Source organism: Agaricus bisporus (assembly GCF_000300575.1).
Source record: "Agaricus bisporus var. bisporus H97 unplaced genomic scaffold AGABI2scaffold_11, whole genome shotgun sequence".
Taxonomy (NCBI): domain Eukaryota; kingdom Fungi; phylum Basidiomycota; class Agaricomycetes; order Agaricales; family Agaricaceae; genus Agaricus; species Agaricus bisporus.
Window position 1 is genome coordinate 1,071,279 of NW_006267346.1, and position 25,957 is coordinate 1,097,235.

Sequence of the window (25,957 nt, forward strand, 5' to 3'; positions counted from 1 at the left end):
AGAACAAACGAATCGATTTATTCCAATCATTATCTCATCCTCTAGTTATCTCCCAGCTCCTCCTTCTATCAATTCAAAAACCCATCTTCTTTCTCTCAAATCCCATCCAATCATTCCGACTGAACCACTCACACCTCCCAAGAAAAACATGCTGCAACCCAGTTCATAAACGAAACCCGGGACTCCGATAACAGCCAAGTACAGTAGTACCACACGGCTCAAATATACATGTTATGTTACAATCACTTGTTTGGGCATTTCGGGCCTTCCTTGATCCCGATGTGACCCCGATTTCATTCTTCTCTCTTCTCCTGCTGCCAAACCCCCCTCACGGCCCTTCACCGACCTCCCCACCCCTTCCTTTTCTTTTTTTGGCCCAACAGAAAACTTCTTCAACTCCGAAGAAAAAACTCAACTCAATTGAAGGGTTGGATGGATAAACAATGAATCGATTCATGATGAGAAAAAGTTTTTTTTTATTTAATTTTTTTAGGGAACGAATCGAAACAAATTACATAAGGTTTGGGAAAAGTACCAAAGGTGTTCCTCATTGTTCAGTCCAAATCGGAGAAAACATAACAAGACATCAATACAATGTTTGACACCATGTTCGCTTTACTGTACGTTCAAGAGAAACAAAGAAAATGAACTGTCGGCACTCCGCACTAAGCCTAAAACCTATGGAGATACTGTACCCAGTAAGTACTGATATAAATATAACCCTCCACCGATGCGGGCACTTGCTGGGCACTCGCTCTCGTTACAGTGCCTTCTAAGTTTCTCAAGGGTAAGCAATTTATAATCACATGATTTCTTTGTGTGACCTGGGGTAAAAATCTGATTTACCGCCGGAGTATGCTGCCGCTTGTATGACGTTGCCCTCTTCTATCCCGGCAATACAGGGTTCGAAGGTGAAATTGGTCAACCCTTACATCTTTCTCCAGCGTAAGATGCCGCGGACACTAAATCCACGCAAAATTTCTCTGGCATTAAAATTTTACCAACCCGAGCTCATCTGAACAAAAAAACCATTTCTCTCAAACATTTGTTCACGCAACATCATGATAACTTACCCGAACTAACATAAAATTCCCTGACCTTCTGATAAAGGATCCGCATGTCCCTAGAATTCCAAGTCAACGTTAATAACGTTATCTACCCACGACGATTTATAATCATAATCATTTTCCCAGAATCTTTTTTTTTTGTCAAAGTGAATTCGTAACAGGGCATCCGAATGCTCGGCGGCCCCATACGGTTGATTCTCCGGTCACACCGGGGGTACTGTATATATGTACGTTATCTACGTCAGTACGCTCCCCTTCCATTTATCATTGCCACCCCTGCACAGCTGAGGGTAACCGAATGGATAACGGAAGTTTGTTCCTCTCCTATACTCTCCACTCCCGCGAACTTGGCTAAAAATTTAAGCCATGAACCTTAACGCCTCCGTCGTAGATATTTGTTCATTCTTAACTATTAATACAACCACCGAACTGATAGTAACATGCACACATATATTGCAAAGACACTATTCTTTACGGACACACAAGTAATTGGATAGCAAAAGAAAGAAAAGGTCGTAATAATTCTCGTCAAATCAAACACATCAGACCGTTAAAAAAAAAGAAAATTCTCAAAAATTGAGAGGAACCTGACCCTGTTGATCATTCAAAAATACCATCGGTCCTTGTTCCTCGGTATTCGAAGAACCGCATACGTCGAACGAAGTTGAAGGCGCTGATGAAGAAGCAGGAAAAAAAAAGTGAGCATTACCAACATTGTATCGGCTTAGTATTCATTGTACGTACCATACCACCATAGGGTAGTTACTCCAACAGGGAAAGTATAGGACGCCTATTTGACAAAAACCATCAACCTTCCATTCCATTTTTCCTAAATTCCCGAAAACTTACCTGAGTACCTCTAAATTCGATTGTTGCGCGTACAGGTTGAGGGTTCCATCCCCCTACACTGTCATCCCCTATGAATGAAAGCGTGTATCAAACAACAATTAACAGAATAAAATATCGATGGAACACTCACAGTTTAGAACCACAATAGAATACCTTTGCCACTCAGAAGAATCAACTCTTCCCGTAACAAAAGCCGAGACTCTCAACGCCCAATTAAGTTCACCACCAACACTAACTCCAATCCGTTTTCCAAAAGGACCACCAACATCTCGAGGTAAAATAGCTTTCGACGCTTGTGCCAGAGCATAAACTGATCACATAGAACATTCGAGGAAACAAATCCATTAGTCATAGTGTATCGTGCCTTGCGATGAGATAGGAAGAAAGAAAAACTCGAAACTCACATTCTTGATTGACACTCCAAGTACCATCAGAATTGACTGTCACAAGGGGACGACATCCGGGACCTCCGCAACTACTCGTTCCTGGAAGTTTGGGATTTCCAGACCCATCCAAAGCGATATTCCACATCAAGCCCGTATGTGAACTACGTTCGATCGACCCTGATATACGAATTCAATTTTAATCAATAAGAGATACTTCGTCGCCTACCTATAGCACTACCATCTCAAAACATGAGAAGCTTTCTTGGAAGGCATCAAAAGGTATACAACTCACATATTATCCATATACCACTAATCAATTACATCAACAAAGGAAAGATTTCACAAAGAGATTTTTTTTACCTTGATGTCGCTCCACCAATCGCTGCCAAACGTTCCCGAGCACTCTGGAATGAAGAACATCATCAGAAATCAATTATCAAACCCTTCGAAAGGCTTTAAACTTTTACCTGTAAAGTATATTTGCTAACAGCAAATATAGAGCATTAATTAACCCGGAATAACAATTTTGACGCTCAGAACGAACCTTGTCACTGAACTGCGAATGGAAAGTATCTTGCTGCGAAACGTTTCCCTGATGTCATAATTTAAGCAACACGTCGACCATTTGGCAAGGGAGAGAGGGAAAAAAAACTCACAGCATAACAATGGAATGACACGCCGTCAAAAGCGCTTCCAGCATCTTGCATTAATTGAACAGGATAGCCTCCAGCATTACTCCAATTATGATCGTATCCTATATGCATATCACGAGAAAACGGATCAGCAAACTATATTGAAGAAAGCCTTCCTTTACGTATGGAGGAAAAAATAAAAGGCGAAGCACATGGAAGGTGAAGAAAGAAGAGGTTACCGCCACTCTAAAGAATGGGGATGGATCGGAGGAATTATTTCTCCACCACCAGTGACCCACCAACCATGCGATACCCTCTCTACTGGAGTCCCTTCTCTGCAAAAGCACTGTATCACCAAAAAGCTCCGACTCACCAACGATTTTAGTATCCGAAAATCCGTTCGAATTCAATAGACTCCTAAGTCTCAGACCGATCTGTGCTTCTTGTGCAGCCGTTAATTTGGACGTCGGATATGTAGGATTCGAGTTGAGAGGTTCATTCTGGGCGGATACAGCATATGCTCTGAAGCCTTTAGAGTTCCAGCCTTGTACACACTTCAGGAGGTATGTGGCGTCTTTGTATCCCGTATGGCCTTCAGTTTACAGTGTCCCTTTCCGAGTTAACAAAAATACTTATACGTACATTCATCGACAAGTTCCGGTTTCAGCGCTCCTCCTTTCATTGTGCCGCTGTCCTTCATCCATCCAGGCTAATATATGATAAACGATCCATAGGTTCTTTGATGAAAAGCAGAGTGGCTTACGGGTGACCAAGGAATAAAATGGAAGCGCATGACTACCAAAGAATTCCCCAGATTAGGAATACATATAAGCAGCGATAGCGAAACAAACTGACTGTTGTTAACAGCTTTAATGTCATTCAAAACTGAAAACACGTAGGAAGGCGTGCGATTGATATCAAAGTTGTTGAAGGATGTGTCGCCGGGAGTGTCATCATAACTATAAGCTATCAAAATAAGTCAGGAATAAATCCAAAAGAAACTAAGTGCAGCCAACTCTCACCAGACGCGGAAAAATCAGAAGCACCCAAAGGTATACGCATATAGCTAAATCCTGCTGCGTTCATATCATCTGTAGGGTTAAACAGGTAGTTGAGAAGGCTCCGGTAGCTAGCCGAATTCCTGGACTATGAACAGTGGGGAAGTAAAAGGAACAGTCAGAATCAGAATCAGATATAGTGCTCGGCGGACTTTAGAGTTGGAGGCTGATTTACACTTACCTTTAGGTTATTGAGCGTCAGCGCAGACGAATCAGCTAGACGCGATTTAGGCAGGAGGCTTCATGGCTGATCATCAGAAAAACGAACTGAGAGAACCGCCAAATCCCCAGACGGATTGAAACGTCGACGTATCATCAATCCTGATATCAGCTTGACCAGTACCAGAGACAGGCCCGAATGAGATTGGAGGATTCGGTTTGAAAGATGTAAAGAGATTGGAACGCTCCCAGGTCGTAGACCACTAGAAATGGATAGTGTTGCCTCACGACAATAGTCATTAGAACAAATGGTACTTACGGTATCCCATATAGCGTATTGTGCGGAAACACAGCTTGCTAAAATCAGAATTATGGCAAACTGTTGCATATTGGAGCCTCAGGCGATATGAAGTATTTGCGAGGGATCGAGTGAAGGCAAGCAAAATGACAGACCACAATGACATTCGGTTTCATGGCAATTATATATGCATTTCTCTCCTTATCAAATCCAGCACCCTTGACAAGTGAGGGGTAAAACGCAAAAGGCGCTAGCCGGCAGTGGTCGAGAAACGTTCACAATGGTACGTCAATTGTTTGGAGCGAGTTGGGGTACGGTAGTGGATAATGTTCGTATTGCGACTCCATGTCGCGGAATATCAGCTTCGAATGATATGTTCACATGGATAGTTGGTTACTCACAGGCCAAAAATATGCAAGGTCAGAGCGTGACCTTCTCCAATTAAAGACGGCACAGGCTTGGCTCAACCGAGGGAAGTTCCATAGGAATATAGCATTAAGATAAGCATAACTTATCAATAGGAACAAGCACCACAATGTAGGTTTATGACATTGACAGAGTAGAAACCGACAAGGATTCGCTATGTTTTGGTGGAGTGGGAAAGAAAACTCTAAACACCTAAGCCCTGTTTACCTTGACTCCTCCAGTGTCCCTGATCATGACGGCCTAAACCAGGATAGCAATCACACGGACCCTAGACCGAAGAAACAGCGAAAAGATATCTCACTGCAGTAAATGGAAGAACGAGAGTATGGGACCAGAAAGGCATCTTTGAGAAGTCGACTCCAAACACATCCTCATGCTGCTCTTGTGCTAGCTGCGATCATAGACTGCTCGTGTTGCACGAATCATCCGAAATCCACATGCTCCGGCACCGCATTTTCAGCAAGGTGAGCTATTATGGTGATGTTTGGGGCTTGAAGCCCGAGTTTGAGAGTCAGCTTGTGATCTTGATATCAACGAGGTCGACTTCGGCTGCATTGAAAACTGAGCGTCGATCCACTATTCCCTTGAATTGGCATACATGATACCGCATGCTGTGCCTTAATTACCCTTTATTTAGCGGAATGGAGGCCGAGTTCCATTATAGCCGAAAGGCGGAGAGCGAAGATAAACTGGAGAGTTGATTCGAAATAACTGGCCGTCGTGAGCACTGAGCGAGCCGGGGACTGCATGACCTTCCACGTGCCGCGACATGTGACTGCAGTGCGTTGGACCACGAGGTTCACTTGCACAAATTCAGAAAATTCAGGATCTATGGCACTTTCACTCACAATTCGTCGAGCACTAGCAGTAGGATGCCGGATCGGGGAGGTAGTAAGAGGACATTAATCGTCCTTCACCCGCTTGGAGAGTCGTAATGTCCGACTTGTAAGCTAAAAATATCAGTAGACTCCAAGTCGACTGAACGTTTGGACTGACTCATTCAGAGTAGAAGAGGATCTCCCATATAAATCACTGAAGCTGCGGAGAAGATGATAGCCACTTAATTAGTAGTTTCTCATTTTGACTGCCTGACATTCAATGATGTATGGGCTAAGTATCCTGAGCATCGGCATATGATTGAGAAACGCCCCTTTCCCCCGCAGTGTTGTTTCCCTCTCCAAGGCCCTTTTGTTCCATGCATTCAATGCCCCGGACAGTACATATCACTATACTTGAACGCAAGAATGTCAAGTTTCTTCTTAATCATTTATTGCTCTCCACTCTTCCGAGGTCGTCGAGTGCCTTCAAGTTCGTCTAGGCCCACAAAGTGACAGTGAAATTGAATGTACTTGGTCAATCTGTAGAGTTCCAAGCCGAAATGTACACAGTTGCGTTGTATGAACTTCGCATCAGCAAGGAGAGGCCCGACGGGTTTCAATGTCCTAGTAGGCGGGATGATGAAGTTGCGGTGTTTTCTCGGTGCATTACATCATCCCGCCAGAGTCCCGCTCTCGGGCGGGTGCCGCAACATGATCCTCATGATACCGCTGGCAGAAAGAAAAATTGAAAGAAACGGAGAGATATCAGTCCCTTTGACTTGTACATCCCGACAATGGACCAAAAAGCATAATACGCCGCTCGACCTGCAAACATATTTGAACCCGTTTGTAAGTTTATTAGATGCCTCCACCTCTTGTTCGAGTTGAATCTGTTTCTGCGGCTGTGGTTCCGCTACATTCTCAAATCCCTGTCTCGCTGATTCTACCGACTGACTGGTATCCAGCTTTGGAGTGTATATTGCGTAGAACTTTATCTTCCTCGACGCCCGTGCGCGTTGTAATTCTATTGTAACAATACCTGGACCTTCTCGAGGCTGACAGGAAATTGGCTACAGAGGTCGCTTTGCCAACCTCATCCCCACCGTCCATCCAAAAAAGTATATCACATTAGCAGAAGAAGAACAAATGAAAGATACGAACAACAAACAAAATCGAAACAAAAACCTCCTCAACCCCATCTATCCATCTATCATACAAATAAAACAACAAACTAAAACAATCCCAACAAATCCTCTTGTTGCTGTTGCGGCGACGTCGCAGATTTCGGTTGCTGCGGTGACGTTTGATCAGGCGACATTAACGAACAGCCACCCGAGATCGACAACCCGCCCAAACCAGCAAGCGGATCCGGCGCATGGTTATTATTAGTGGCCGACGGAGCTAAACCAGACGCCGCGCCAAATCCACCGCCACCACCCCCAGTACCATTTGTACCAAAGATGGATACGAGATCGTCTAACGGATTACTCGACGTTCCGGAAAGAAGATTAGCAGCAGCTGGCGTTTGTGAGAGAACCTCTGTTGCTGCAAGGCCTGAAGGTTGGCCGTTTGTTGTTGATATATCATCGTCATCGAAATCACTAAGAAAAAGGAAGGAAAGATAAGATTAGCCAAAATTAACAAATTAAGGGAGAGAGGGTGGACATACAGGAGGTTCTCCGCTTGTCTTCCTGCAGCGACCGTCTGTAACGCTTTGTGCGCGGCAAGCCGATCATCATCCGCTCTACCAAAAATTGGTTAATATATGAGTAACTGACATTCATATATAGACCCAAAGCATACCCTGCTTTTCTTTGAACAGAGTCAACACCAACCCTTCCTTTCCCAATGAACGTTTCCGCAGGTTTGTGATAAACACTCGCAAGTGTCGGTATCTCTCCCAACAATTCCTCCAACAACGCTGGAGCGACAGTCGTCCGTGGTATCGAGATGGGAGGTTTATCGGCCCACACTACTGCCTTTGCAGCGCCAGGATCCGTGGAAAGCAATCTCCAATAAATGTATGCCCTGTCTCTTACATCTGGAGAGTCGCATTCCTTAGTGGCAGTGTCTAATATTCGTTGCACTAGTCCTTGTGATGTGTCGGGTTTCTTGAGGAAAAGTTTGACAACAGCGGTGAGGGTTTGTAGTTGAACCTGTTTTTAAGCGAACCCAATCAGCTTCGGACGATGGAGAAAGAGACCTTAAAAGAACGAGGGAAGGTGTCGCACGGGAGTAATAGCGGAAGAAGCGTGATGGGGAAGTATACTACATAAAAGAAAGAAGTAGAAGTTATGCTCACTGAGTACGACTCCTCCGTAAAGCTATCTACAAAGAACCCGAGTAAAGAATCCGCATTGTTGATCTTGTTCGCATACTCTCCAATAATCCAGATAAGGGATGCTTTAGCCTCTGGTTCTTCTAGTTCATCCAAGTTGGCACACAGAGTGGGGATAACACCTTCATAAGTAGATGGATACCGGCGGAATATGTCCTGTATAAAGAAGCATGAAGTGTAAACCCCCCTCATACATGGATAAAACTTACTTTCATGACAACGACAGCTTCTTGAACCACGTAGCTGACTCTCGTAGCAATGAGTTCGAGAAGAACGTTGACGCAACGTTCAGCTCCAGACTCGATCTTGATCGCCGTCTGACCGATAGCTTTGATACTCTTCCGCACGAAATCAACATCCACCTCGGAAGCGTACCTAGGATGAAAGGTATCTGAGAAATCCGAACTTCCAAGTACGAAAGACTACTCACTCTTTCAACTCGCTCAATAGTGCATCTACGTTATTGTCCGAAGCTAAACGGACCATGATATCCAGTTTCTCCACCTTGACATACAACGGATCGTTATACTTGCAGAAAAAGACTCTCATCTCGTTTGACAAGATATCGGATCGCTTCTGAAGTAAGAGGTTGATGTTTCGGAGGGCCACCCATTGTACTTCGGGAGGTGACGAGAGTAGAGTGACTAGTGGGGGCGCCATCTTCTTCACGAGTTGCTTGATGAGGTCTTCTCTTGTTACGTGACGCATATGAATCATAATGACCTTGACTGCTGCGAGCACCACACTCCCATTGATATGCTGAAACTGTGGTACGACACGTTCACAGATATGCTCTGATTCCTTTTCGTCCTGAGCTACGTATCGGGCAAGGGCGTTCAAAACGGCAACACGACCCCATTCTGAACATTCGTTGAGCGCAATCAGAAGCTTGTTGAGGATCGAACCCGTGATGTTGAAAATGGCAGAAGCATCGGCTTGCGTTGCGGGATTAGATGTGGCAGAATTGTGGATATCTGTGAGAGCCGCGACCGTGTTAGCGACTACCTACAGTTCAAGAAAAGCCAAGATGAGCGTAAAAGGGCAAGGGAGGCATTGATGGCTCACCATCGGGTTCGAATCAGCTATCATCTCATGCAATTGCGTCAAGAAGCCATTTTCGATGACCAAGTCTGGTTTCAGGTCGTACAGTTTTGCTACGCAGAGTGCTGCGGTCTTCCTGACATAGGGATTCTCGTCCCGCAGGCTTTTTTGCAAAGGATCGCAGAGGTAATCGATAATCTTCTCTGCTCTGAGACAGCCCATGGTCCTGATGGCAAGGGCACGAACGAGAGGATTTGAATCGTCGGCGTCCTTGACGAAAGTGTTGACGGCGAGGATGACGAGTTCGGGCTGAGTCTTTGCGTAGTTCATTAGGTACAGATATACAAGTTTCTTCTGCTCCAAGTCTTCAGTCTGCATGTTCTTGAGAACGTCAGGGAATAGACCGCTGACATCTGTCGGAATGAGATTAGGTGTTCGTCGAGGTAAATAAGAAACTGAAGGATAGCGACCCTTGCCAACGGTCATAGAGGCGATGACGCGCTTAATTGCATCCTTTCGTTTATCGCGGTATTCACTGTTGAGGTCGACGCTGAGCTCGTAGTTTTCGCCTTTGCGGGGACCTCGAATGCTCATGGGGCCGGGAGGAGATCTGCTTAGTACCCATATTTGGCTAATCACATTTCTAATCAAACTCGCAAATTTTCCCTTTCCCTCATAAACTCACGCCATTTTGCTCATATCCGTCCATGATCCGCCTCCGAGTGCGCGGTAATGAACAGTGCACTGAGAAAGATTTCGGTTCGAATCTCAATTTGAAGCAGAAAAATGACGTTGTCGTTTTTCCTATTAGCTAATACGGGGTAATCTTTGTGCGTGAATTGCCTAGCTTTTTATCGCGACTTATGTTCTCCACGCAGCGCGACGCGCCACACGCCTCCCATTACTGTTTTAGGTGTATCTGCTGGCAAACAAACTTCAAGCTTCGTCCATTGCCTTGCCCAATTAAAGAAATGGAAAGCCCTGAATGGTCTAGCGACTAGCCACGTAAAACGTGTGAAGTTGCGACTTGGGATGACCAGTATATAATGGCTCCACAACCGCTGGATCACTCGAATCTCCTATTCCCAGGACTTACCCCAGGACAGCCACTGAGTTGTTCTTCAGACTTCACACCACGACATGGCGCGTATTTTTTGCATCCCAGCCGTCGCCATCATATTTGCTGCCTTCGTCCTCAACTTGATCGTCTCCATCTCCCTTCCATACCTTCCTGCTCTTGACTTCACCCGTACGCATTTTCAACAAGTTGCGTCAGAAAATGGACAGAACAATATCAGTCAACTCCGGGTCAGTTTTACTTCGTTCTCTGACCGTCTTTCAATACTTATATCATCCGATTTTTAGTTCGGTATATGGTGTGTTGTCGAGCAGTTTTCCACCTTGGTGCTATGATTTGCTAAGATTTATTCTTAGGGCGCCATGCTCTTACAATGAAGCCGGTGATCGCACTTGTGTAAAGCAAGGTAACGACAACAATCCACTCTCAGCTCTTTTTTACTCAACCCTGTTCATGACTAGGCCATGCCTATGGCGTTACCGTGGCGAATCAACAGACCGACCAAGTGACGATTGCCCCATCATGGACTCGTGGGCTAGCCATTCATCCAGTCGGTACGTCAGCTTCCTTTCGCTCCAAAGAAACTCCACTCGTCTCCAAACGCTCGTGTCTAAGATACTGATCGATAAATCCTACACAGCCGCCGTTGTTTCGCTACTTGCAGTATTACTCGCGCTATCTCAGCACTTGACTATTGCTCTTTGGGCGACGTTGATTGCTTGGCTGGCGGGTCTTATAACGTTTATTGCATTCCTTTGCGATGTGGTGCTGTTTGCGCACACGAGGACTCAATTTAAGAAACTCAACCTTGGCACAAGAACGATTCCCGGCCCTGGTAAGCCATATCTCTCAAAGAACCACCGATCAAACCCCACTTATCCGCACCAACGACTCTCCTTCCATTCCTTCCTCGTCTGATCGATATCTATAATCGCTTGGCCTCATTTCACTTTGCTAACTACATTTGTAGGATTTTGGATCACTCTTGTAGCCATGATTCTTCTCTTCCTCGGTGGCATCACCACATGCCTCGGTCGTATCAAAGATCGCCGTACCGGCCACAAAGATTTTGCCGCGATGTCCTCCGCTAGAACGCAAGCCTTAAAAGCGGATGAGATACACGACAAGAAATATGGTCACTCCGACGACATTGAACTTACTGGCCCTAAACATTGGGCTAGCAAATTCAAGTTTAATAAACACTAGATTTCCTTCAAAAATCCTTTTTTCTTGGACATGTTTACAATGATACTATTGTCTTTCTTTCTTATGGCTGATGGATGTCCCTTGTAGTTGATTATGTAGTTCACGTAATGACGTTTCATATACGATAATGCTTAACTGTTCCGTGATTATCGTTCATGCCACCATGTCAGCCCTTTTCGGAGCTTGCAACATTGTATGGATGATGTGGAGGATTGACAAGACAAATGACAAGATACGTAAATGTTGAAGAATGCAAAGCTATACTTAGAAAGATATTAACCGGCCAAGAAATTGTACCGGTCGTTGCAAATTAAGAAAGTTCCAGGAAAGTCCACAGAAACAGTCGTAGATCATGATCACTAAATTATGTCCATGCATTGCTCCGCAACCCCCAAAAAAATCATATCCTCGCTTATCGAGGTCTACAGTGTAGTAGACGAGGGCTGAGATGGGTGAGAATCCAAACCAGGCCTTCCAGCTTCAATATCGATAGAAGCTCTTGTTTCTCGTCGATGATCATCTGCTTCCGATCCCAAGAAAACTGAAGTCACATCTGCAGCATGTTGATCAAAAACAAGTCCGCTGATCTTCTCCAGTTCTGGAGTGGCTTTAAGCTTGTCATTTAGTTGACGACGAATGTTGAGCCTTGAAATGTACGATCAGAATCTCGCTGCATTGAGGGTGTGGAGGAAGTAAAAACTTACATCGCGAGGAACGAGTTGGTGTATACTACACGGCCATGTCAGATACAGAGAGATTGAATTGATCATAGGAAAAAGGCACTCACATCTGGGTACCGATAGTGACACACCAATATAAAAAAGAGTATTTGGTCGCGCCACAAACTTTGGAACGGAATGTCAGCAACGTCGGAACCATTAAACGAGAGTTTTTGTTATTTACAGAAACTATGACCAAAAACGAGGCAAAGCTAGATAGAAAAAAAAAGTGAAAAATTTGTCTTCAATATTCGGGCTATATTACGCCATTCCGAAAACACAACTTACGCAGTCAAGAGTCCCGTCCCAAACGCATACTTAATGAGTGTCGACAGTACTTCTGCGCTCCTCATATCCCCGTGCTGGTTAGGGCGTGCGATGCCAAGCTTGTTTTTATGCAGCACAAAACACATCATCAGTGCAATAGAGATGTCGAGAATAGTTGTTGCGCCGAAACCAAGATAGATCATCCACTATACGTTCATGAATGTCAGGTCGGCTCAACTGAGTTATGAAATGAGATTCACCTCGGCGTCAGTGCCAAAGTTCAGAATGACGTCCACCTGCAGCCTGGACGGACTATTAAACATCGTTTTTTAGGTGATGGGACAAATACTGACACTTTGTAGCAAACGACTGATTCCAAGAAGAATATAAGTCAACGATCGAAATAGAAACAGTTAAAGACGTATTCGCACCAACTCCAACACCTGCAGAGCACAATGTCAAATTAATTTTCTGTCTCCACTAGTCCGATCATTCCTCGAAATACTCACCAATCGCGCTCATTACAATTAAGCAGATGGCAATCTGTCAATCGAATGATTCCGGGAAAAAGTCAGTTCTTCAGAACGACTTTTCTATATTTAAAAATGATTGCTCTCACCCTGATCAGTCTCGAGAGCTCTTGGCTAACCAATTCCGGGAATCGGGAAACTACACCATGCGAAGACGAGATTTTCAGGTAAGGTCATTGAATAAGGAATGTGATGTGCTTACGCGTGCATATCCTTCTAAGGTAGGCCCTTCATTAAAAAAGACATGATCAGCCATATTGGGACGAGATACCTCAGTAGAAAACCCGGCGAGCACTAACGTTTGTACACAGACAATCAGTATGCTCTGATATAACGATCAGGAAACAATATTTCACTTAACGAGTATACCACTGACCTGAGTGATTCCAATTGCCTAGTCAGCGCCATCGAAGTCAGAGGTAAGGCCAGTGGTATAAAAAACGATTATTACCTTGAAGCTCCTGAGATATCGAGGTCAGTATGATTGAGTAGCCGCCTCGAAATGATTATCACGAACCATACATTCCGAGTTGAATCAACTACGGAACCGAAATTCGAGATGAAGAATCTATACATCAACTTCGAGGAGAACACGAGATGTAGGGAATCCAGTAAACTAAGGCATTTAGATCAGTAGATGGGCCGAGATAATCTTACAGATCCCCACATACCAGATAATGGAAACCTGCCGTCTGCGTCAGTTCAATGGACTATGATAACCAGCAAAGCCTCAACTCGCTCACCTGGAGTTTAATCCAGATAGAATCATGGGAATAATTCTTGAAGTATTGGTATGATTGAAGGATGGTCACTCCAAATAATCTGGTGCGGAATGATAGTAAGGGGCAAGAAATGAGATTGAGGAACTTCTTAGATCGTACGCTGTCCCAATCACAAACCCAACGAAAGGCGGAGCCAATGTATCAGAGTCATAGCTTGAGTCCATTGATAAGATAGGAAAGCGGATGAAACGAGGAAAAGTCTTCTGTGGGGTCCTTTTATGATTATGGAGTCTGACATGTTTTCCCAGCGACCTTCTTTGTCTGACGCGACTTGGTGGAGGGAAGCTGGCTGCGATCAGCCAGTATTGATTAGTTAAGCGGCTTCAACTACATTTCAATTACAATTCCGCGCCCGACGATGACTGAGGAGATTGCCGGCATTCCGACCGACACGGTAATAAGAGATTGGTAATGGCCCAAATGGTGGGTTAATCCTTGAGTCAAATCCGATGTATACCTGACGACACCAATGAATAACTCTTTCAAGTAACAACTCCGGATATGGTCCAACTGTCTGATATTTGACGAAAATTCCAGGATCTTGCCAAAACCTGGGACTGCCAAGCTACATTGATGATCTTTTCGCGTGATTGGGATAGTCACAAGACAATCTACAGCCAAGGTTGGGAAACGAGGACCACTTGCGCCGTCGGATCCGCAACCCTCGCGTGGGGAGATCGAAGTTGGAACGCGGTAGGTCATCGCCCAACAAGTCATCGACATCAACAGCTGGTCATATCCTTTACAGAAAACGCTGGTGTGACATCACGCGCGGGGTGACTCTTGCCACTCGCCTTCCTCTCGCAGCCGCTCTCCCGCTCCGCCCGCGCGCGCTCCGTATTCGATACCTTTTCCATACGCATGCCTATACTCTCTTACCTTCTTTTTTGCTCGGGTAGCGTATAGACATCTGGTTGGTAGAGAAGACGGGCACCTTGTCAGCTGCCGAAATCAATACCGTACAACTTGACGAGGACACCGACGCGGCGGATACGGCACAACTTGACGAGGACAAAGGCTGCCTCGCCAGCAGCCCTGGCAAACGATAAACTGTATTGTTCGACATCGAGCATAAACTGAAATCTTTCCGCAAGTTGTAATATGTCTTCGTAAAACCTACTTCCGTTTATCATGACATGAGGGGGCACCTTCAGGTATCATTCATCGTTTAAGCTCCTCGTACGGATATCCTTTCCGTAAAAACACAAGCTCAATTTTGCTGATATGTCACGGCAGTTACGCTCCGCATCCTTCTAGACGGATTGAGATGGGTCAGAACCTGTCTTGTTGTGGCAGTTGTGGCTGATGCTCATGTGCACATCATGATATGTGCATCAGGACTCGGGGTTCTTGTTCTCAAATGATATAAGCTTAAACAGTCATCGAAAATTTCCACTCAAAGGAGTTGAAGGAACTCGACAATTGACAACTATGTTCGATGACATTTACAGATAATTCACAAGATGACCCATTGTACGAGGAAGTGTGGTCTGCACAGCATGAAGCCTGATACAAATCAATGGAAGATACCCGCGCAATCTTCCTTGGCAGACAGTTATTTTTGTTCGTTCATCTCACGAATGACAAAACGGCTCACTTGACACAAGAAAAGCATGAGTGACTGATGAGATCGATCCGTTTTGTGCGTGCCCGCAAACATGCTAATGCTATATGAAGAAACGTTGCTGACAGACAGTTGCGTTTCTCTTTTCCACAATGACTCCCTTATCAATGGCTCTCGAGGATGAGGTCAACAATACGTTGGGGGCTGCCTTTTTCACCTTTATATGTGGTTGCGTGTACGCCTTTTTTTGATGCTATTTTATATTCGGTCTGACGGGTAACTGAACGTCCCCAGGCTGTATGGCATAACGTTGTCCCAAGTTTACCAGTATTTTAGGATGTACCCAGATGATGTATGGTCCTTCAAAGCTACTGTCAGTAGTTTCACCACCTCTACCTAGTACAGCTAATCTGATGTTCGGGGAAGGTTGTTCTTATATGGTGCAATCAGGATTTTTCAACTACAATTGTCTGACTAATAATCAGGAATATCTAGCCTACTCGACTCTCTCCATTCCGCGTTTTCGATACACATGATGTGGTCTTGGCTAGTTAAAGGGATTGGAGCGGATGTTACAATGGCCCGAGTGATATGGTGCGTCAATGTTTAGCGGTGGCTGTCGAAAAGTTTACTCATGAGCGAATCCGCCAAAGGAGTGTCAAGGTCTGTGACCTTTTACGCCTCGATGTCAATTGTAATAATCAATCATATAGGCTGTTGGTTATGTTCACGTGAGCTCTTAGTTCCTCAGGTACTTATAAGTACTATCCTCCGTAACTCACCGGCACGACTTCTAGGTGTTCATAATGTTATTAGTTCAAGGGTTAGCGCGCTCTAAATCAGAACGAGTGATCGGCCTCTAATATATGACTCTATCCGCAGGACCTACCTGTCAAGAATCTATCTATGTGTGCACATTCAAGTTGGTTTCCGTCTCGCGCGCTTGCTCAACGAATTTCCGTCTAGTCTCCCGCAAAAGCGTTGACATTGGAAGAATCAGTAGCATCATGATACAAGTACGTATTTGCCTCCGCCTTTTGACTTCTAATGTGACAGTAGAACAGATCTCGTGTTGCATTGGAGGATGTCTGGCACTGTGTACGACCTTTACAATCCTTCGTTTCGAATGTCACTTACGATTTTGCACGGGTTCGCAGCTGCTGTAATTGGTTTGTGTCGACAAATTCCCCTCTTAGAATCATCATCATTGACGACTGGTTCTTCTAGTATTCTTGATTCAACTGTACGCTAGCTTCCTCGCTTTATCTACGATTAAATCTAAATGTCTGCAGACAGAGAGCGGAATTCTTACTCGACTTTGCCTCTGGGGCGAAGGTGAGCTCTCAACTTGGAATGAAGGCCATTCAGCTAGTTAATCAGGTTTCCAGTGGGTCCTATATTTTGCTTTTGGAGTCACTTGCGTCGTTGATATCGGGATCACTGTCGGAATGTGCGCAATACTGACCAAAAGCAGAGTGAAAGTCAAGGGTGTCCAGGTAGCAACTAACGTGGTACTCTCCAAGATTATCATCTTTTTCATCAGCTCTGGACTTTTGACAACGTAAGCATCGAATAACATATGTTTTAAGCTCGTGAATGACATGGCTGTCTTGTCAGCCTCGTTTCAATTGTCTATATGGTCTTGGTATGTATAGCTCACTTTCAACCGGGGATCCTGATTTGATAGCTCGAGATAGTATTCCTCGCTACCAGACGTACTACTGTTTATCGGTGCGACGTTCTCATCCAGCAAACGTGCGTGCAGACACCTACATTGCGTACCTCAATCAAACTTGTTTTCTACAGTATACGCGAATTCAGCTCTGGCAATGTGAGTACTGCAACCGACATACCTTCGTTCATCGTGTAACCACGATGTTAGGTTGAATGGCCGTCGACATCTTCGCTCACAATTAGCACGTCCATACGAGTTCGAGCTTCATCACAGCACAGTGCATTTTCGTTCGGAAGAAACTAGCGATTTGAATCAATCTATAAGTAATTCAAACGGGGAAAAAATAGCCGCTGGTCGGTTTCGTGGTAAGTACACGAAATTTCGTTTATGATATGTTAACAACCTCCTCATCTCGCAGCTTTGTCAGACGCATCATAGTTTGAGAGTTGATACTAATTTATTTGCTCTGTCGTGCTAGATATCATGCTGCCCTGTACTACTATCTCGTTGCATTCGCCTGTATCATCTCAAGTGATAAAAAAAATACTGTTGTCAAGCGTGCCCTTGTTAGTATCAGCTCTTTTTTTATACACTGGGCTCACTCAGCTAGATTCACACCATTCTCTGATGCAACTGTCGCAGTCATTCTTAGCACCTTCGCCGTTATGCCCGATCTCCGTCCGATCCCTGGGAACATCAAGGAGCTCTGTCCATGTCCATGTGTAGGGATGACCCAAAAAAGTGCTCATATTTTGGAATCGGTGACTATAACTTAAAGAGCGTGCGTTTGAAACCTTCTCCATGTTCAAAATAAGCTGGGGCGTGTAGCTGCTTTTACCAGCCTTACACATCCTCGTCTGACTAACGCCCGAGTTCCCCGAATATGAAGCTATCCCAGTGCCTAGCCAACCAAGACTGCGGCGTTTACGATCTTCCGTATCAAGGCTTTTCATTAATTACTACAAGGCACGCTCACGCCGTTTGTCGTTCGCCGGAATATCATCATGCGCTTGCTCTACCCTCGTGTTCCTGTTCCTGAAGATAATGAAGGAGAAGTTGACTCGCGAGATCGGAAGGTGACTGATAACAGGTAATCGGCCTTTGAAGCCCTGACACTGTCGCTCAGGCTGGAGGCGACACAGGCATCTGTGTGATAACTCCAAACACTTTCAGAACTGAGAAAAAACGGTGATCAAAACATATTTTCTGGAGGGTGAAGCCATATGCCGGATGATCGGATTCGTCGTCTAGACACCCGTCCACCGCCCCTCATGGAAGTTTTACAACAGGTATTTGTGTACATAGTCAAACTAGTTAACGATACCTTTGTTAAGTTACATATATCAAACTTGAAGTAATTTACGTTGATGCGTCAAGCGTCAAGCTTTAATTGATCAAGTATTTTGTTGTGAGCCGGATGGTTGCTGGTCAACCAACATTAGAGGTTGGGATTGAATATTGAAGTCTTGGGTGGTAGGGCCTGAGATTCTCAGGTGGCAAAGAAATCGAAGAACGCAGACGGGTTACCTCAGAAGCGTGCACTTCGACCACTGTGTTGGCTGCCCAGGTCTGCAGTAGAGTTCGGGTGGATGGAAATTAAAATTTAGCCTGAGAGATGCAGTGGTACCGTGATGTTCTATTAGTGGAAGAACGCGCGAGGAACGAGCGCGGTCTGATTTTTCGGAGCGACGACCGTGTGTGTGAACCATATGATCAATTGTGATTAGAGTGACACGTCACATTTTATCTCTTCTACTATTACTACTCTATCGGTGCGGTCCTATACGTTCCGCACCTCTACATCTTTTATTTTTATTTCCCACCCACCCGAACCCTTCCTTATTAATATATTACTGGAAGCCCGGTCAGCCAACATAGGCGATCGAAGCCCACGCTTTTGGGGTGACCCGACTGCGTTCCAGCTTCGATCTCACCGCCTGGGGATCTCGGGCCCTATAGCCTAAGACCCTCAATCCCAACTCATAATGTTGGTTGACTGGTGACTATCCGGCTCGCGACGAAAATAGTCAGTTTGCCAGTTTGCTCGCTCACACGTAGGTACCGGCTATTCAACCACTCATAGGCTATGTTTCTCCTCAAATTTACTGATAGACAGAAGTATAGCTTGTCGAATGTATTCCCTTTGACAAACCATTTCAAAGCACATGTCCTCTCAGCCTCCTAGAAGGAATGAGAGCGGTCAGAACCCATCTTGTTATGAAGATGGTGGCAAATTGAATGCTCAGATGCACAACGTCTCTACTCAAACTCTACCCTATTCTGCTGTGTTGTACGCTGCCCCATTCCAGTCAATCATTTCTTTTTTCCACCCACCCAAACCCTTACACGAGGAGGGCCTAGAAGATTATATAGGTAAATTCGGAACCAGGCACTCGACTACATTCCCTGCTCCGAGCTTACCGCCTGGGATTCCTTCGATCTCCCACTCCCCACCTCTCAGTACAGTCTTCTTTGGTTCTCACCCTATTCGCAATATCTGGCCACAATTTGAGAATAAATCAATTTCTTCCGGCGATTCCGAGAGTCGCTTCATCAAATTGGAAGATGCGACATCAGTTTGACAGATGCTCAACGACCAAGTACACCAGACATTGGTACCAACCATACACAGCTTGTACCAGTCACAACAATGATCCACTCGAAGTCCACGGCTCATGGCGAACTTGAAACGGCTCACTTGATAGGCAAAAAGTAGGAGTGACTGGTATGATCGACTAGCTACTTGCAGATTCGCTGATCAGCCGCCACAATATATGAAGTAACAGTGCTGAACAGGTGGTCACCGGTCATGTTTCTCCCTTCCACGATTCCCTTACCCACGACCCTCGATGATGAAGTCAACAATACGTTGGGGGCTGCCTTTTTCTGTTTTGTATGCGGTTGCGTGTACGCCTTTCTTTTTCAATGCTATCTCGCATCTGGCCTTACGGGCATATGAAAATCTCCAGGCTATATGGCATAACTTTGTCCCAAGTTTACCAGTATCATAGGACGTACCCGGAAGATGCATGGTACCTCAAAGCTACCGTCAGTAATTTCACCGCATTTGCCTGATGTAGCAGGTCTGACGTTCCTTGGAAGGTTGTTCTTATATGGTGCCACTGGTGTTTTCAACTACAGTTGTCTGAATAATAATCAGGAATATTTAGCCTACTCGACTCTCTCCATTCCGCGTTTTCGATACACATGATGTGGTCTTGGCTAGTCAAAGGGATCGGAGCGGACATTACAATGGCTCGAGTGATATGGTGCGTCAATCTTTAGTGAGTGTCGAGAACATAATTCAAGAGTAAATCCGCCAAAGGAGTGTCAAGGTTCGTGACCTTTTGCGTTTCGGTGCCAATCATAATAATTTACCATATAGGCTGTCGGTGATGTCTACGTGAGCTCTTAGTTTTTCAAGTATGCTATCGACAGCAACTCACGACTTCTAGGTTTTTATGATATTACTAGTTCAAGGGTTAACGTACTCTAATTCGAGTCCAATCGGTCATTACTAACTGAACCTACGCGCAGGACCTATCTGTCAAAAATATATCGATGTGTGCATCTCAGCTTCTGCTTCAAGTCCTTTCTCAATCCATCCAATTTTAGTCTCCCGCGAAAGGCTTGACATTGGAATCACTAGCATCATGATACGGGTGCGTAACGCACCCTTCTCTGTGTTTTAGTTTCCAATACGACGGTGCAACAGATCTTTGTAATCATTGGAGGATGCTTGGCACTGGGTATGACTCTTGCTATGCTTAGATTTGACCGCTATTGACGATTTTTAACCCTCTTGTAGCTGCTGTAATTGGTCTGTGTCGATGGATTTCCCTGCCTACGATCACCGCTGACCACTGACTCCTTCAGTTTTCTTAATTGAACTGTACGTTGACTTTCTCGCCTAATCTATGATAAATCTTATTGTCTACAGACACAGAATGGAATACCTACTCGACTTTGCCTCCGGGGCGAAGGTAAGCCTGTAATCTTTAGATGAGGGGCCATCCAGCTACTCAATCAAGTTTCCAGTGGGTTTTATACTTTGCTTTTGCAGTCACTTGCGTCGTTGATATTGGGGTCACTGTCGGAATGTGCACAATATTGACCAAAAGCAGAATCAGAGTCAAGGGTGTCCAAGTAGCAACCAACGCGGTACTCTCCAAGATTATCATCTTTTTTATAAGCTCTGGACTTTTGACAACGTAAGCCTCGAATAACATATGTTTTAAGCTCGTGAATGACATGGCTGTCTTGTCAGCCTCGTTTCAATTGTCTATATGGTCTTGGTATGTATAGCTCACTTTCAACCGGGGATCCTGATTTGATAGCTCGAGATAGTATTCCTCGCTACCAGACGTACTACTGTTTGTCGGTGCGACGTTCTCATCCAGCAAACGTGCGTTCGATTCCACCTGCATTGTGGTTCTCAGCTAAACTTGTATGTACAGTATACGCGAATTCAGCTCTGGCAATGTGAGTACATGCATCCGACATACCATCTTTGCGTAACCACGATGTCAGGTTGAATGGTCGTCGACATCTTCGCTCACAATTAGCGCCTTCATGCGAGAACGAACTTCCCACTAGCGCATTGCATTTTCGTTCAGGAGAAACCAGCGTTTCGAGTCCATCTACAAGCGATTCAAACGGAGAAAAAACAACCCCTGGCCGGTTTCGTGGTAAATACACGAAATTTTCGTTCATGATATGTTAACAACCTTTGTCTCGCAGCTTTGTCAAACGCACCATAATTTTTTATTAAGTTGATAATACTAATCTATTTGCCTCTGTCGTGCTTCACGGAAGTTACACTTGTATCATCGATCTGTCAGGTTGGAGGCAACATAGGCATCTGTGTCATACTTAGCTTTAAATATTTTCAGAACCAAGAAAAAACGGTGATCAAGACATTACTTTCTGAAGGGTCACCGAAGCCACATTCCGCCAGGTGATCAGATACGTCGTCTAGACACCCATCTACTATTCCTCCTCACGAAAGTTTCACAATGAGTATCCATGTCGTCAATCTGCTCAATTGAAGCCTTGTGGCAACATGCCAACTCGAGTTCGAATCGTCTGACTAAATTCCACGATCGTTCTCAAACCCTTACCACATTCTCTAACAGTCGATTCCGTGCTGTCCTGTACGTACTACCACTATCTCGCCGTATTCGTCGATGACACGCCTTACATTGGTTCCAAACGGGTAAAAAAAGGAGTTACTCAGGCTGTCAGCCACACGGGACTATCAACCAAATTTACACCGTCGCTCTGATGCGGCTACCTGAAATCTCTGATGTACTACTTATTGTAAGTAGTAGCAGACGGCATAGGCCGACATCTGCTATTCCATAAAATCAACTACCCCACCCCAAGTTCCACAACTAACGGAGCCTGGCATTCTCAATCATCTTTCTATAATCAACTACCAATTTATCAATGACGCTACTAATACTTCGTAGGCCGCAGGCCCCATCTCGAATCCCACCATGAAACCAACTACCTAACCCTCAGTATTCGCGGTAAGTACACGAAATGTTCGTTCATGATACGGTAACAACTCCTCGTCTCGCAGCTTTGTCGAACGCGTCATAGTTATAATACTAATCTATTTGCTCTATCATGGTAGATACTATATTGTCCTGCACTTCTATGACGATGTATTGGTTCAAATGAGGAAAAAAAACACTTACCTTCGTGTTCCTATTCCTAAAGATAATGAAGGAGAATTTGACTCGCGAGATCTGAAGGTGGCTGGTTACCAGTAGCGGGGAAATCTGCGTTTGAAGCCCTAACACTGTCGTTCAGGCTGGAGGCAACACAGGCTTCTGTATCATAGCTTTTAATTCAGAGCTGAGAAAAAAACGGTGATCAAAAACATTACTTTCTGAAGGGTGAAGCTATATGCCACCAGGTGATTCAGATACGTCGTCTAGACACCCATCTACTATTCGTGTCGTCAATCTGCTCAAACTGAAGCCTTGTGGCAACATACCAACTCGAGTTCGAATCGTCCAACTAAATTCTCGATCTCCTACCAATTCAAAAATGTTCCTCAAAACCACGCTCCTCATTACCATTCTCCCATCCACCAACACCAAAACAAAAAACCTAATCCAAAAACACTAATATTCAAACCCTCGTTTCCTAACTATAAAATAAATAAAAAAACCCCAATACAAAATAAATACAACAAACAACAACCCAATCCCTCGTATTAATAAAACCAAGAAAAGAAAAACAACCAGCTACTTCTCATTCGACCCCGATATAATACTCCCAATACTCAACGGATTCGACTTCTTCCCCCCTCCCCCCGTAGTATTAGTATTATTCCCATTCCCATTCCTCTGTTGTTGTTGTGATGGTTGATCACAACTCCGTTCTCTCACACCCTCTCCTCCCTTCCCGTTAGTACTAGCAGTAGTAGTAGTGTTATGATGATGATGTTGATGATGATGATTCGTATTCCGACTCTCTCCTCTACTCGTCATTCCCGGACTCTTCAACTGAATCAACGAAAAATGGGTCCTAACCAAAACAAAACAAAACATCAGTTTGCTAATTCATGAACGAGAGAGAGAGAAACGTACGAGTCAGGTGAAGACGAAGAAGCATTATGCTGTTGATGAGGATGAGGGTGCTGATGTGGATGATGTGGATGATGATGTGGATGATGAAGATGATGCGTCGAAGCAACACCAGGACTCGTCGTCGTACTCGTAGTACTTGTCGTATTCGAATGATGATGTCGCAAAGGCGCCAACTGAATCCGATCACCATCCCCTCCTCCCATCCATTGCTGTTGCTGTGTCTGTTGTTGTTGATATTGACCCCCATATCCATGTACAGACCCCGTCGTCGTAGTAGTCACACTCGCAGTCGCAGTCGTCGCACTCCATCCATCCGATCCCCCATTCGACACCGTCGGTGACCCCGAACCTCCTCCAACTTGTTGTTGTTGTACTACTTGTTGTTGTGGTACTTGTGGTACTTGTGGTATTTGTTGTTGTTGCACAGGACTCCCATTCCCCAAAACACCACTCCCATACCCCTGTTGTGCCGTCGTCGTCGTCGTCGTCGACTGCTGCTGTTGACCCCCCGAAACCTGATGATAAATCCCATTCACCCCACTCCCCACCGTCACCGTCGGCGAAGTCCCATTATTCCCCGTCGTCGTCCCTCCCAAAAACGTAGCCCCATGCGGTGGCGGTATCGCCACACTCACTCCTTGTTGCTGCTGTGATTGTGAATGTCCCGCACCATTCCCATTTCCATTAGTAGTAGTTGTTGCACTACTACTACTACTACTAGCAGTACTCGCATTCGTCGTCGTAGAAGGAGTATTAGATTGATGTGGATGATGTAAAGGAGGAGCGTAAACTTGTTGTGGGACTTGTTGTACTTGTGGTACTTGTTGCGGTACCTGTTGTACCTGTTGTACTTGTGGTACCTGTGTTATCGGTTGCCCCTGAATCAAAGAAGGATGTTGCGGCTGATGATGATGATACCCCTGCTGCTGCTGCTGCTGCTGCTGTGAAACAAACGGTCCTTGTTGTTGACTCTGCGGCGGCGGCGCTAACGGACCCCCATGCGTCTGATGAGGTGGCGGAGGAGGAAGAGGAAGAGGAGGAGGAGGAGGAGGATGTAAAATCGGTCTTTGCAAATGATGATGTTGTTGTTGTTGTTGATGATGCACATGTGTAGGCTGCAACGGCGGAGGTAACTGTTGCTGATGCTGTTGCTGATGTTGATGATGTTGTGGATGATGTTGTGGATGATGATACTCATAACTCCCTTGCGGTCCCGACCCAGACGAACTATATTGATGATGATACGTCTGAGGATGTCCATACCCATACCCATTCCCACCATACTGCGTCTGTTGTTGCCCTTGCCCTTGCTGCTGCTGTGGTTGTTGCTGTTGCTCGTAATACCCACCGCCACCATATTGTTGTTGTTGTTGTTGAGGAGGAGGAGGTGGATAATTCGTATAATCATATCTCTGTTGTTGCAATGGCGGAGGCACATACTGCGATTGCCCTTGTTGAGAAGAATAATATCCCTCATATCCTTGCGGTACTTGTTGTACTTGTTGTACTTGCTGCACTTGTTGTTGTTGAACCTGTTGTTGCTGCACCTGAGGTCCCGATGCCGGAGGAGGATGCGGAGGCGGAGGTCCTGGCGGAACACCACTCCCACCATTATTCCATTGCGAATCACCTCCTCCTCCAGTCGTACTACTCGAACTAGTAGAACCAGTATACGGAGGTGCATAATGTGGTGGTGGTGGTGGATGATGATGATGATGAGGATGAGGATGAGGATACCCTCCAGGAGTTGTAGGCGAATATTGTGGACCAGGTGGTGGTGGGGGATGTGAATACGGATGATGATGATGCGGTGGGGGAGGCGGAGGAATATGTTGATGATGTTGAGGTGGCGGGGGCGGCGGAATCCCTTGTTGTGCGTGGTGGGGAGGCATAGTATGGTACCCTCCTTGTTGTGGGGGCGGAGGCGGTGGAATATGTTGATGTTGTTGTTGTTGTTGGCCATGAGGTGAAGTCGGATACGGGGGTGGTGGAACACCAGGATGAGGTGGAGGAGCCGGAATATGTGAAGGAGGTGTGGAAGAACTCGTCGTCTGCACAGGAGTATCAAAAGGTTGAGGTTGATATCCTCCACCCCGTCCATCCGAAATAGTAGGCCCACTCAATTCATCCCAGGAGGAATATTCACTCCCATAGCATGTCCACGAGGCGCATTTTCCTGTGGTAATGGGATAATAGGATCTACATTAGTGGCCGAGGCAACGACACCTATTGCACCCGGCGGTGGAGGAATCGCCGGTGGTGGTCCAGAAGACGGGGGATGTGAAATTGGAGTCCAACCTGCGCCTTGTTGTTGCTGGTATAAGGATAGCCGGTAGAATCAATATTCATCCTCTTCCCCGCCACATCCACATTGCCCTGATATTCCTCTGTCCGAATCCGTTTATGATTTTTTGTTTGATCATGATGTCTCCATTATCGACATCGTCTCGATTGTCTTACTG

At 45.3% G+C, this 25,957-nt stretch overlaps 10 protein-coding genes across 10 annotated transcripts; 4 read left to right on the top strand and 6 right to left on the bottom strand.

Annotated features, from left to right (window-relative positions):
- Window positions 1-1,636: 1,636 nt before the first annotated feature.
- Window positions 1,637-4,539, bottom strand: AGABI2DRAFT_188016 (hypothetical protein; the record flags this gene model as incomplete). The annotated part of the gene is made up of 19 exons (XM_006455824.1): window positions 1,637-1,740; window positions 1,812-1,857; window positions 1,917-1,984; window positions 2,047-2,226; window positions 2,321-2,479; window positions 2,529-2,536; window positions 2,595-2,611; window positions 2,663-2,706; window positions 2,770-2,785; window positions 2,847-2,894; window positions 2,959-3,056; window positions 3,308-3,508; window positions 3,577-3,643; window positions 3,698-3,729; window positions 3,790-3,900; window positions 3,957-4,080; window positions 4,174-4,208; window positions 4,261-4,414; window positions 4,471-4,539. The coding sequence occupies 19 exons, from the start codon at window positions 4,537-4,539 to the stop codon at window positions 1,637-1,639; spliced, it is 1,581 nt and encodes a 526-aa protein (XP_006455887.1).
- Window positions 4,540-6,802: 2,263 nt separating this feature from the next.
- AGABI2DRAFT_210528 (hypothetical protein) lies at window positions 6,803-9,666 on the bottom strand (the record flags this gene model as incomplete). The annotated part of the gene is made up of 8 exons (XM_006455825.1): window positions 6,803-7,294; window positions 7,363-7,437; window positions 7,497-7,849; window positions 7,996-8,187; window positions 8,241-8,406; window positions 8,462-9,036; window positions 9,097-9,485; window positions 9,543-9,666. 8 exons carry the CDS (start codon window positions 9,664-9,666, stop codon window positions 6,925-6,927), a joined length of 2,244 nt encoding a protein of 747 aa, XP_006455888.1. The 3' UTR covers window positions 6,803-6,924.
- Window positions 9,667-9,750: 84 nt separating this feature from the next.
- On the bottom strand, window positions 9,751-10,092 carry AGABI2DRAFT_138827 (hypothetical protein). Its single transcript, XM_006455826.1, has 2 exons — window positions 9,951-10,092; window positions 9,751-9,902 (listed from the first exon to the last, which is right to left on the bottom strand). The coding sequence occupies exons 1-2, from the start codon at window positions 9,972-9,974 to the stop codon at window positions 9,768-9,770; spliced, it is 159 nt and encodes a 52-aa protein (XP_006455889.1). The 5' UTR covers window positions 9,975-10,092; the 3' UTR covers window positions 9,751-9,767.
- A 49-nt stretch (window positions 10,093-10,141) lies between these two features.
- AGABI2DRAFT_195210 (hypothetical protein) lies at window positions 10,142-11,572 on the top strand. Its single transcript, XM_006455827.1, has 6 exons — window positions 10,142-10,380; window positions 10,438-10,448; window positions 10,507-10,556; window positions 10,612-10,704; window positions 10,791-10,985; window positions 11,121-11,572. Exons 1-6 carry the CDS (start codon window positions 10,213-10,215, stop codon window positions 11,354-11,356), a joined length of 753 nt encoding a protein of 250 aa, XP_006455890.1. The 5' UTR covers window positions 10,142-10,212; the 3' UTR covers window positions 11,357-11,572.
- Window positions 11,573-11,778: 206 nt separating this feature from the next.
- On the bottom strand, window positions 11,779-13,818 carry AGABI2DRAFT_121806 (hypothetical protein; the record flags this gene model as incomplete). Its single annotated transcript, XM_006455828.1, has 16 exons — window positions 11,779-12,001; window positions 12,061-12,085; window positions 12,144-12,201; window positions 12,260-12,287; window positions 12,364-12,548; window positions 12,603-12,645; window positions 12,696-12,711; window positions 12,774-12,785; window positions 12,852-12,885; window positions 13,075-13,197; window positions 13,249-13,266; window positions 13,324-13,333; window positions 13,390-13,488; window positions 13,544-13,557; window positions 13,616-13,694; window positions 13,754-13,818. 16 exons carry the CDS (start codon window positions 13,816-13,818, stop codon window positions 11,779-11,781), a joined length of 1,032 nt encoding a protein of 343 aa, XP_006455891.1.
- Window positions 13,819-14,489: 671 nt separating this feature from the next.
- Window positions 14,490-14,799, bottom strand: AGABI2DRAFT_195211 (hypothetical protein). Its single transcript, XM_006455829.1, has one exon. It carries the CDS (start codon window positions 14,718-14,720, stop codon window positions 14,520-14,522), a length of 201 nt encoding a protein of 66 aa, XP_006455892.1. The 5' UTR covers window positions 14,721-14,799; the 3' UTR covers window positions 14,490-14,519.
- A 571-nt stretch (window positions 14,800-15,370) lies between these two features.
- On the top strand, window positions 15,371-17,331 carry AGABI2DRAFT_145898 (hypothetical protein; the record flags this gene model as incomplete). The annotated part of the gene is made up of 12 exons (XM_006455830.1): window positions 15,371-15,453; window positions 15,513-15,591; window positions 15,829-15,881; window positions 15,932-15,949; window positions 16,446-16,461; window positions 16,515-16,553; window positions 16,607-16,779; window positions 16,836-16,863; window positions 16,916-16,973; window positions 17,025-17,049; window positions 17,101-17,258; window positions 17,312-17,331. 12 exons carry the CDS (start codon window positions 15,371-15,373, stop codon window positions 17,329-17,331), a joined length of 750 nt encoding a protein of 249 aa, XP_006455893.1.
- A 1,727-nt stretch (window positions 17,332-19,058) lies between these two features.
- Window positions 19,059-19,475, top strand: AGABI2DRAFT_121808 (hypothetical protein; the record flags this gene model as incomplete). Its single annotated transcript, XM_006455831.1, has 1 exon — window positions 19,059-19,475. One exon carries the CDS (start codon window positions 19,059-19,061, stop codon window positions 19,473-19,475), a length of 417 nt encoding a protein of 138 aa, XP_006455894.1.
- Window positions 19,476-19,702: 227 nt separating this feature from the next.
- On the top strand, window positions 19,703-21,698 carry AGABI2DRAFT_180743 (hypothetical protein; the record flags this gene model as incomplete). Its single annotated transcript, XM_006455832.1, has 15 exons — window positions 19,703-19,800; window positions 19,863-19,941; window positions 20,064-20,162; window positions 20,279-20,296; window positions 20,543-20,555; window positions 20,586-20,642; window positions 20,702-20,713; window positions 20,770-20,785; window positions 20,834-20,876; window positions 20,932-21,104; window positions 21,161-21,188; window positions 21,241-21,298; window positions 21,351-21,375; window positions 21,424-21,581; window positions 21,634-21,698. 15 exons carry the CDS (start codon window positions 19,703-19,705, stop codon window positions 21,651-21,653), a joined length of 897 nt encoding a protein of 298 aa, XP_006455895.1. The 3' UTR covers window positions 21,654-21,698.
- Window positions 21,699-23,150: 1,452 nt separating this feature from the next.
- Window positions 23,151-25,809, bottom strand: AGABI2DRAFT_121810 (hypothetical protein; the record flags this gene model as incomplete). Its single annotated transcript, XM_006455833.1, has 3 exons — window positions 23,151-23,433; window positions 23,496-25,671; window positions 25,731-25,809. Coding segments are annotated over 3 exons (2,538 nt in total), but the record flags the coding sequence as incomplete, so codon positions are not given.
- Window positions 25,810-25,957: the final 148 nt, after the last annotated feature.